Source organism: Cydia splendana, chromosome 2 (assembly GCF_910591565.1).
Source record: "Cydia splendana chromosome 2, ilCydSple1.2, whole genome shotgun sequence".
NCBI classification, from domain to species: Eukaryota; Metazoa; Arthropoda; class Insecta; order Lepidoptera; family Tortricidae; genus Cydia; species Cydia splendana.
In genome coordinates, this window is record NC_085961.1 from 7,006,918 (window position 1) to 7,019,466 (window position 12,549).

Genomic DNA, 12,549 nt, shown 5'->3' on the forward strand with positions numbered 1-12,549 from the left:
TTTCGGAAAAAAGTGGCTGTGACATACGGACGGACAGACAGACAGACATGACGAATCCATAAGGGTTACGTTTTTTGCTATTCGGCTACGGAACCCTTAAAACTTTAAAATAAATGAGAGTGGAAACTCTCGCTTGGAAATTTTAAATTTAGTTAGACGTTTTAAGTTATGAGGTTACTATGATATAGTTATCCTCAACAGCCTTAAATATTATATTTAAAATCTATCTTATTATACCCACGGTCAGCTTACTTTTATACTTGCATTATAGACAGTATTTTGTCTGCTATTATAAGTACAAACGTACGCAATATAAATGAGGATTTAACATTTATTAAGATCTTTATTTTTCAGAACATTTCTCTGTGGATTTACTGCCGTGAGCTTCGACGTTGCAACCGAACTGACTTACCCTGAGTCGGAACTTATTATCGGAACTATTATGAACATGATGTCTTTACTATTCACTTTTGCGACAACCTTAACATTTGGATATATTAATGAGACACTCGGTTACTTCTGGGGTAACGTCGGTTTCGTAGTTACCCTAGTATTTGGAGCTACGTGTACGTTGCCAATAAAATTTGAACTTAAGAGGACATTGGCGCAGAGACCAAAATTGAACGAAGACAAGCGTGAATTTATTTACTGAAATTAAATATACCTAAGGTAAACGTACTGGTGCTCGACGCGGTCCCAGTACATGTCTTATTGAAACCTAAAGTCATTGTCAATAGAGGTGACAGCAAGGTGTCATCTATTAGGCATTAGCATCACTAGTACGTTTACCTTAATAATTGTATACCTAAAATAACCCGCCCACAACAATGTATTTGAGAAATCACTGTCAAGTTAATAACAATGCTGTTTTGGAAATAATATACCCTTGGATCCAATATCACAAAGTGGGTGTGATGTCCTTTGATATATGGATGCGTTATTATCCCCACATTATTTAGATAGGTAGCTATCTAGTTTTGTTTATCAAAAGTTGTGTTTTGTTGGAACGAGTATATGATATAACCAAGTTTCAACACATTTATAAATTCAGAGATCGGACAAATTTGCGACATTGCTCGCAATAATGTAGACATGACTCCAAAATTGATTAAATAATTAATCATTTAATTAATTTCTTACCTGAGGTTTAATTTTGATTCCTAATCAATAAATAACACAAAGATTTCTTATAATGTAAATTTATTAAAGAAAATAATCAGCATGTTTTTAAAATTTTCTGTAGGTACTCATTTTTTATATCAAAAATATATTTAAATTATTTAAGTGCTATTTATTGACTAGGGAACAAAATTAAATCTCAGGTAAAAAAAATAATTAAATGATTAATTATTTAATCAAATTTGGAGCCATGCCCACATTATTGCGAGCAATGACGCCAATCTGTCCGATCTCTGTTTATAATATATAAAGACGTATAAAAAATTGGACTTCAATAAAGACATTTTGTTCTGTTATTTTCCAACAATAATCAATCCACTACCTAATTTAAATAAACGGATATTTCTTATCCATACTAAGATTTCAATTTGCTTCACTGTAATGCTTCAGAATATAATAATTTATTGCATGTAAAATTAAATGTATAATATTTTCTTGTACCAAGTTACCTACTACATAAAATACCATACAAACACATGTCATACGCTATCAAAATACATTCGAATTATTAACTTGGCATATTTATTTATAATACAAACAGGAAAATAACTGAAGGCGAATATTCCCTGAATAACGCGTCTATTTATATTTTCACGACACAAAAGGTAAAGTTGTAATAGGTAGCTACCCAACTAGCAAATCTATGTGCTATAAAAGTTGAGAGCACGTTTTTATTTTCGCTTTTTGGTGCTATAAAAGGTGTAAAAACAGTCGAATAAAAGTCCTGTAAGCGTTTACTCAACGCGAAAAGGCGCACTTATACAGACTAAAAGTGTTATAAAAATCGAGTAAGCGCTGTATAAGAAGCAAATCGATGCTGTAAGAGTTGAGTAAAAGTGGATAAAAGCGCTTCTAGTGTTTTAATAGCAACGATAGTGCTTTTATTCGACTATTTGTTCTATAAACATTAGCAATTTACTATTACTCAGTGAAAGTGTTCTATAAAAGCAGCCGCACTGCTTTTTCTCAGCAAAAATGTTTCGTAAAAGTAGCCGAATTGCTTTAACTCGGCATTTTAAATGTGTAAGAGTGCAGTAAATGCTTTTATTCAACTAATATGTGCTAAAAACGATCTCAGGTAAGCGATTATATTACAATTATTTTATTATGTTTGAGGCCTAATCGTCTTCACGTGTCTAATAAAACAAAAAGGTACTTAAGTATTTTTTTACTGCTGTCATCCATGACATTTATTTTTACCGTGATTGTGTACATAAGTTTTTACTGTCTGTAAGTACACGTAATACAGTAAAACCTAGCGCGAAAAATACTTTATTGATAAAACCAAAGGCACTGGTTCATATATATTCATGGGCCGTCTATTTTCTTAAATTTCAATAAAAAAATATTAATTAAAATAAGTAAAATTTTGCTTACACGATCTAGTTTCTCTTATATCTCATTAATTCGACTATAAGTCGAGTAACTGCGTTTACTGCTACACTTATAGCACATGATGTCGCCATGTTTATGGATTTATAGTCCGGTGGCCGACTGCATGAAACCCTACCTGATAAAAAAATAGAAAAATCCTACTCTGTAGGGGTAGCTGACTTTTAGCAGCTTCAACTGCTCTTGGACGGCCGTGGCTTAACTTGGCAAATTTTGCGCAAGTGGCAAAAAAGTGGTACAAATATTCATCAAAAAACAAAAGTGGTCAGCTACATCCTGTGTTGGCTGGTTCCTGTGTCCGACCGAATTTGTGGTACCAAGTGAGCTACAATTTACCTCATCGAAAAATATAATGTCACTTGTATGGTAGGATAGCTGCAATTGACATTTTTTTTAATGCGGACGGACTGCAAAAGCTGCCTGGCTAAGGTGAGACCGACCAAGACATACGTCAACAAATTTAATGTAGGTATTACAATCAGTTTTTTTCATTCTATTTTTCGATGAGGTAAATTGTAGCTGTCACGTTGTACCACAAATTCGGTAGGACACAGGAACCTGCCAACACAGGATGTAGCTGACCACTTTTGTTTTGCTGTCCTCAATTCTATTATACGATGGGGTTTTTTTTTTGATGAATTTTTGTGCCACTATTTTGCCATTTGCGCAAAATTTGCCAAATTAAGCCGCGGCCGACCAAGAGCAGTTGATGCTACTAAAAGTCAGCTACCCCTACAGAGTAGGATTTTTCTATTTTTTTATCAGGTAGGGTTTCATGCAGTTGGCCACCGGACTATATTGAAACGACAACATGGCTGACTTGTGCTGTTAATGTAGTTCAAAACTCTTTAAAAGTACTCTAAGCTGAATACATTTTGAATAAAACCTGTAAATACACTTCAGCTCCTATAACAGCGGTTTGAACCCCATTACCCGAATTATGATATAAGCGCGCTGTTACAGCAGCATTGTTGCCAAATGGTTATTGGATTGCTTTTAATAAGCTTTTATAGCAACAGAGAAGAGAATTGAGTAACAGTTGTATTAAAGCGCCTTATTCAGACAATTAGCTATTCTATAGCTGTTATATGATTTTAATAGAACAATTATGCTGAATAAAAGTGATTTAGTAGCGCTAACTCAGCATTTATTAAAAGGTGGAATAAAAGTGCTAAAAGATAGTGCTATAAACGTTTATACGACATGATTATAGCACTAATTAGCGAAAATTGCTAAATAGTCGAGTTAACAGCTATTATACGATATATTGGTGTTTCAACAACCGCAACTCGGCTGTTATACGATTACAGGCTGAGTAAATCAATTCTTATACGACTATTTTGCTAGTTGGGTAGTAGCTAGTTATGATACATCTGTGGAAACTCTCCATACACGATTATTTATGTTACATGTATTAAAACCGTACAATAGAAGTTTACCATATAGTTAAATATGGATTACCATATTAATATTACCTATTATGCATACCAGGATAGAAATCCATTACCATCGAATTGAAAGTCGCATAGCTGAACCATTTGGTCACCACCGCTTAAATGAATAAGTTTTATTAACATTTTGCTTTACTTATATTAGACTACGGTGTAGTGCATAATTATTTTCCATCGTAATATTTTCACGGAAATGTACGTACGTGTCTTCCTATTTCAGTCAGTCCCGGTGCAAAAAGTACTGAGGTTGACTGAAGTAGCATGACAAATACGAACGTTTCCGAGAAAATACGATGGAAAACAATTATGCACTATATCTTTACTTCATGACAGAAGTACCTAAATAAAAGAATACAATTTAAATTTGTTTGCCATACTTAAATATTCTGCGTCAAGCCTCAATATCGAGGCAAATCAAACTTTTTACAGGCAGTAAAACACGTCTCGCTATCTCGCCCTTAAAAAAGCATTTAAAATGTATCAAGACGACATCGAGCCGGTTTTTTTTCTAATGACGAACATTACGAGTTCGCATCGTAGTCGGAGCAGAATTTACACTCCTTATTAAAAGGAGGAATATCTCTCAGGCCTATTCGGATTTCGAGATAATCACAAGATCTTGAGACGATTTAGAGATCAACTAGATCTACATTAGATATCGACTAGATGTGACTTGGATATCTAAGTCATAACTTGTCGAAATCGTTCAAGAGTACCTCCAGAATCGCGGAAACGTCAAATTTGACATATCTATCTTACAAATATCTTTAAATTATCCGTATCGTAACTTGTTGAAGTCTAGTAGAAATCTAATTCATTTTCCGAATCGAGCCGTCTGTTTCTTTTTAATGTACCTACACTGTACACTGGCATTAAAAAGTGCATGGAGATGTTTCAACCGTAATATTAAGGCATTACGGTCGACATCTATCCTTGTACCTACTTTTGAACGCCACTGTACATTCTCTAATTCCTCGAAGACGGCAGGACCCATTGTTATCACGCTAGGATCTGATAATGGAAGCCGAGAAAAATGAGGTGAACTCTTCAAATATGTAGACAACTTAAAGGTACGTTTAATAACGTCAATCGAAACTTAAACAATGGAATGGACATAGCCACGTTATAACGTGACTTTTTGTAGCACTGGATTTGTCATCCCGACACATTTTAGGGTTCCGTAACTCAAAAGGAAAAAACGGAACCCTTATAGGATCACTCGTGCGTCTGTCTGTCTGTCCGACTATTCCCCCTTTATCTCCGAACCTACTGGGTCTCAAATTTTGAAAAAAAAATACACAATATTGTTATTTAGCTATAGATGAGAGGAAAACCTATCAGAAATGTGCAGTCAAGCGCGGGTCGGACTTAATTACTTATGTAACAACCATGGCAGACTATATGACATTTTTATTAAATTTTGCGGGTACTGCAACATTGCCAGAATCAGGTATAAAACGCGGCCCTCCCATGGTATAATAATATACTCCGCCTGGTACTCCATTCCGAGATTCGCGTATGACCTAACTGACACGCGCCTACGTCATCATGCTGTTTACAGGTTCTCAAACTTTGAAATGTGGGAGAATTTTAACCAACGGTGAAAATTATTTTAACGGCATTAATTTTAAGTTATTCATGTAGAAACATAGTAAAATAAAACAAATCTAATGTATTAAATTAAACTTTATTTATCTATACAAGACAAACGTTTGAAAAACTAATTCACAGTTACACATTAATTACCAAGCTTACGGCGTGAAAAGTTTGGAAAACACTGCGACTGCTGACACTGAGCGAGAAGGAAATAACAATTAACACGCGTTCGACAAGGATGACGGTCAGGGCATGAAGTTATCTAGATCCGAATTGTCAAATGTGCACAGCGCTATCCTGTGTTGCCAGTAGTATAAACAGAATTACCCGAAAGTCTGAAATTTCTTTCGTGAATCGGAAGATATTGCTAACGAGTAATTAAAAATGACGTGTTATTGTAAAATTTAAGCTAAAATACATATAAATTAAAATTATAAAATTATAAAGAAATATTTTAACTTATTAACCATAGGTATAATGTACCCATGTAACATGTTATGTTGAAATAAAGTGGCAATGTTATTGTGACGTAGGCCCGTGTCACTCTGGGAATGGAAGACCATGTTTTATTAGACCATGGGCCCTCCTACCCGGAGCAGTCAGTCGTCACCGTCGATTGAAACTGTAAACACTTAAAGTGAAGTTGAAGTTAGAATATATCGTATTATTCGAAGTGAGAATAAAGTCAAGTGCTATATTATGAAGTTGTTTTTTTGTGTTTATCCCTGTGGAGGTTTCACTTAGTTTTTGATCCGACCCCTACCGTTTTTTTAAAGACGACACGGTCCGACTGACGGTAAGATAGAAATCGCGAGCATGTTTCCGAACCTAGTAACAGGTAGATGTATACAAATAATAGATAAAGGCAAATGTTGGTTCTCACTATGTAGGCACACAGTACAAGTTCGTGGCAACTCACCATCACAAATGTAAAGTAGAAGCGTCTTTGAAAAAATCTTAAGAAAATTTACGTTTTAAGTATGTATAGGAGCATTCCATGAAATTGCCTAATACCGTTTGTCTCGTACAAACGCGAATTTTCTGAAGATTTGCAGGTATAAGAGTTTCCTTTTATATGACAAATGGTCAAAAATATGCACAGAAAAATAATCGCCTGCTTTAAATACCTACCGAAAAAAAGTCGCAACACAGGAAATAAAATGCATTTGTACGGCACTGCCCGTGGAATGCTCCATAAAGTATGTTGCGGTCTGTACTAGAATGACAATAAAATATCTAAGATAACATATTGATACTCGTATCTACATACCGGAAATCTCGTATGAATGTGTAACATTGTCTTATTTATTACCTTTGTGACAAAGGAATTTCACCAAGTACTTGGTGATACCGATATGCTTTAGCTTTTATATACATAGTCGACATCAAACATACTTTTGCATTCGTTTTTGGTACAGTCAGCGGCGAACTAACTATATTTGGCTCGGGTCAGCAGTGTAAAAATTGTAAAAAAAGGTAAACCTAGATACCTGCTATTTCGCCAATGTGCAACTGATCGCCCAATAGTTTTGTTAGTGTTCCAGGTAATTAGAAATTTTATTTACAACAAATAACGTAAAAACACTACACTAGTATATGTAAAAATAGTTTAATCTTGGTCCTAAGTTGGTACTTAACGGTAGGAGCCAATAAAGTAAAAGGGAGGCAAATACTTGAGATGACGGGTAGATAGGCCGCAAGCGACACCGTTGCTTGAATTTCTTTCATTTTAACATCAAAAGCTAATCAACGCTCCTTTGTAAAAATTAGACGATGAAAGTAATTTTTACCTCTGAATCAGACTGCCTTATGCAATGAAGTTAAATATGGTGAATACCGTCTATGAGGGAAGATAGTCTACAAGCTCTTCCCAACTAACAATTTGAGGCAAAATTTAGGTTTATACGTTTATACGACGCTATTTGGGCGCAGCTTATTCAATTTAAAGTCGTAAAAAAGTTGAGTAATGGTCGTTTTAATACCTATTTAGTTGCATATGCGTCGCCGATTCGACACTTCGTCGTATAAATAGCTACTACTACGACGCTTAATCGACTTAAGGAAGAGTAGTGGTGAGAAATACGATATTTATACGACTTTAAGTTGAGTTATCGCCGCTTAATGGTCGTTAAATAGCTTATTTCCTCAACGCGAGTTCCGCGTCGGCTTGTGTCAAAAATGATATCAACATTAACAGCAAGTGGTGTGAAATTGTATCTTTGAAAGAAGGTATAAGTAGCCATTTTTATTAAGTTGGTGGTTTATGAAATAGGAGACAAAAGTGTGTATTATATCTATATCTGTAAACTACTGCGCAGTACCGCTACCTCGCAGTGGTTACTGATGTTTGCTATATAAGTTTATAACTAATTGTTGATGCGCTTTTAAAATTCTTACTTAGTTAATTATTTTGATTAACAAATTATTAAGCAGATACCTTATGGGACAGTTATACAACTTGAGGTTGTATAATCTATACGTTTGATTTGGAATGGTCGCCATAGCTTTTCAAAAGTTGTATAAAAGTTTATTTTATCACATCTATTCGACTGTGGTTAAATAGCGGTAGTATAATAGCACTTTTGCTACTTAAATACGAATGGCGGTCACCATAGTAACAGTTAGTCGACTGTTCTAAGAACCGTATTGAAAAGAAAGTAGACAACTTTTCGACTGCATATTTTTTTTCACGGGCGTCAAAGAACGAAATGGGTTTTACTGAAATATAACCCTGTTTCTTAACTTTATTTAAACTGAACATAAATTGGTTATTTTATCATATCTGTCAAAATGGGAAGGATTAAGTTAGAAGTGAGAAAAAATATTTTGGACGACTGGTGCAAAAATAAAGGGTTAACTATAAGAAAGCTTGCTAAAAAATACAATGTTAGCCCTGCAGGTGTACATAAATTAATTAATGTGACAGAGGATGACTTTGTAATGTACGCGGATGACGGTTGCGCTGTTGTTGCCGGAGAGACATTTAATGATCTAAAGGAGAAAATCACATATACTCTATTAAAATTGGTAAATTGGTTCGAAGTAAATGGCTTTTTGATAAATCTCGATAAAACGGTGATTATCCATTTTTGGTTAAGAGGTATTTATCAAACTCCCCTTGACATTGAGATCAACAACGTAAAATTGCCACAGGTACATGATACAAGATTTTTAGGTTTTCTATTTGACTGTGGATTAAAATGGGATAAGCACATAGACTTACTTACCGGTCGATTGGCTCAGGCATCTTTCGCGCTGTCACGTCTTTCTCCTACCCTCTCTTGTGAAAATGTCCGCATGGCATATTATGCTTACGTAAACGTATATAAGAGATACTGGGCCCTTATGAAAAGAAATGTTCAAAAAAATGCGAAGGCTGTAACTTCCCTTGCTGACTTAAAAAAAAATGGAATAAGGCTTCTGAAAGCGTGAACAAGAAAGTCGTCCAAAACCTGATGGAGAACATTAACCCCTGGAGCGCCCCAGAATTACCGTAGTATGGAACTCCTATACTAGTTACCAGCACACGTGTCTGTGTAGGGTGCTCCACGGGTTAAAAGAAAAGTCAGATTGCAGGCAAACTAGGGGCATTGCAAGTTGTTTATCTAAAAAAATTATTTACTTTTGTTATTTTTCAAAAACACGATTTAATTATATAGCTTTTACACTAAATACTTGTCTACTTTCTTTTCGGTACGGTCCTTATAAGGAACACTTCTACGACGTGTAAGCAACTATTAGTAGTTTAAAAGTCGCATAATGGACATTCATAATTTCATACCACAAAATTGACGTGACTACGACATTATTACGACCATCATAATGAGGACCTCTATGCGACCAACTGTCGTGTAAGAAAGTTCTATAGGAGTCGTCGTGATACCTACTATACGACTGTCGTATAAAATGGTAGAATAAACGTTTATTCGACCTTGCTATACGACAATAAGTTTACCGACTATTTAGTCGTATAAAATGGTAGAATAAACGTTTATTCGACCTAGCTACACGACAATAAGTTTATCCGACTATTTATAGTTGCATAATGCACCATTAGTCAAAATGATGACTGATATGCTACTTTTATAATACTTCGATTCGTATAGCTACTTGATATACGACCAAATTGTTTGTTGGGTTAATTACGTCGCTTTTAATTCTTGCGTTTGCACACTTCTTCCACTTACAGAAGATCGGTAGAGTAGAAGGAGCGAAGTTCTTCCTTTCTGACTGTGTCTGAGCGACCTATACATACGTATACATATACAAAATACGGTTTTCCCTGCAATACATTTTTTACGCCGGTTTCCTCCACATATACCATATAAACTTTACTGCGAACTAAAATTTCCATACTTAAGTACGCCTGTACTAAGTCTGTTTTTATTAGTCTGTGTCAAAACAAAAGTCTGAATTTTGGAACAACTTAATGAGTGTCAAAGATATTTATTGGAAGAGAAACTCATTAGAGTGCTCGATTTACATTCAAAGTCTCCTTGACATTTAGTTAGGACCATTTAGAATTTGTTGAGCATATTTTCAAGAAAATGGGAATTTGGATAAAAGCTAATAAATTAGGCTAAAAGGAATTAAGGGCCCGATTCGGATTTTGAAATAGACATCCATTAGATATCTTTTAGACATCACCAGTATACGATAACGATATGTTTAAGATCTAACCTATCAAATTTGACATTTGCGCGATTCTGGAGATACTCTTGAACGATTTCCACAGGATATGACTTAGAGATCCAATTCACATTTAATAGATCTCTATCTAACGTAAAAGTAACATTGGTTGCCCGAATTGCGCTGCAAAAGAGAACTAGTTGATATCTAAACTATAACGTATCTAGAATGGATCTAGTACGTGTCGTCTCTTGTGAATATCTTGAAGTTCGAATACGGCAGTAATAATCGGGATAGTATTTCCAGATAACTTACTTAAATATTATTATTTATAGTTTCTATAATTTAAAATAAATTAACTAACATTTAGGTGTCTATCTTTCATGTCTTTAACTACTACTACTACCTAACCAAATTTTGCTGAACTACATCATGATGAATTGATAATTTAATTTATGTAACACCATAAACAACCTTTTTTGGCATGGCGGCAATTTAATGCTAGACGCTTGTATCTAGTAATAAGAATTTAATAGTATAGCACAATAACTAGACAGGTTTCGTTTTTCAAGAAATCAATAACTATTTCCTGAGCCTAGCTCGTTGTCTATAATCGATCCTGTTATTTATTACGACTTAAACCGAAAATTATGTAACTAACAATACTCGAAGAACCGAGAGTATTACACAGGGATCTTACACTATAATAAACATTTCAACTTTAATGAGTACCTAGTAGTTGTCAAGTGCCGGTGTCTAGACGAATTCAATAAGCTTGGATTTTTAAACAACGTCTATTTCAGTCTGGCAATTATAAGGTCAAAGTGTTTGTGTATTTTCAGACTGGACTAAATAATTTAGTAAGGTAATTAATTTAGTTCAAGCCATTATCCATATAATGTAAGTGAAAGTTGTTTGAAGTTAATCATCACGAGATCCTTTTTATGGTATTGATGACACAAATAAATACTATCTGAATAGACCACCTGATGACAAATTTATTATTTTCACCATCAACTGTCTAGATACGATAGTTTCGTGATATTTGGAGTTTTATAAACAGCGCAACGTACCTACTAACAACAACGTACTTTCGTCACATAAAAACTTGCATTTCTTAAAAAAATGTATCACAACTAGGGAGTGCTCCCGGTACTGGTTTTCTACACAAATACAGTACCGGAACCGGGAATTCCCGGTTCTCGCCATACAAACTCAGTACCCGGAGCATTCCCTAATCACAACCTACCGTTTTGTGGGTGTATTTACGGAGTGTATATGTATAGTCCTTGCATATTTATTTATCCCAACCTATCGGCCTTTACGCTAGATACCCTACATAAAGTAGAAACCACAACAATAACCATTATTCATTCAACCGAAAACTTTAATATCATAACGCCCCAAAATTTCAGGTGCACAAGTCACAAGTCACGCAATTTCACACGCGTCACGGTAAAAAATGCAATATCGTACATATTGCAGCGAAAGGTTGCGGTTGCCATAAATCTTGGAAGGGCAAGGGAAATCTTTATAGTACCTAGCTAGGCTTGTTTGGAATACATTGAAGTCACCTGGTAAGGGATGTAACCTTGGCTTGTTTGCAATGTTTGCGGACTCCATAAAACAACAAGAAGCAATATGTAAATAGTTTTAAATTTTGATGAAAAAAGGCAGATTTAAGGTAAAAATTATGAATTTATATCGCGGTGGAGCCGTTAATATCATTAAATACGTATTGTGTAAATTTTAAATATTAGGTATTCTTTAGAGATAATATGGGTTTAACTGAACACAACCAATACCTAGTGACCGTAGTGACCCTAGTGACTCTGCATGTAAAGCTTGTGCTCCTGAGTTTAAACTGGAAAGGGCACATATTCAAACCGAGTAAGTTCTCCAAATTCGATATAATATATATCCTGTTTTAAGAATGATTCCGTGGTCATGATCATGAATAAAACTCATTTACCTACTGTTATGCGTGGATAAAAAAAAAAATATCGGCACACACGTCGTGTCGTGATTTCAAATAGGGACACAAAAACAAGCTGAAAAATAATATTATCAGAAACAAAGACACTTCTAAACAAACTTCACACCAACAGAAAGCTTATAATCCTTTCCATTGTGATCTGACTCAGATTCATAAAGCATAATTTCTAGCTATTCTGTTACAAGTGAATTCGTCTTCCTTGCAACAATAGTCGGGAACCTAATCATTGTGTCATTTATGAACATTTCTGTCTGGGAAGAATAATATCAGTCTCTCAAATGTGTGCTACACAACGAGCTGACGCCT

General features: G+C 34.9%; 1 protein-coding gene and 1 long non-coding RNA gene across 2 annotated transcripts in view; both read left to right on the plus strand.

The window, feature by feature from the left end:
* The window catches only part of LOC134802494 (uncharacterized MFS-type transporter C09D4.1-like), a 29,384-nt gene extending 27,593 nt beyond the window's left edge, over positions 1-1,791 (plus strand). The window contains exon 6 of the mRNA XM_063775176.1: positions 355-1,791. Within this exon, the coding sequence (XP_063631246.1) occupies positions 355-652 (298 nt within the window). The 3' untranslated portion in view covers positions 653-1,791. The remainder of the gene's footprint in view (positions 1-354) is intronic.
* Positions 1-12,549, plus strand: part of LOC134802917 (uncharacterized) — a 428,476-nt gene that overhangs the window by 380,044 nt on the left and 35,883 nt on the right. The gene's annotated exons all lie outside the window — the stretch shown is intronic.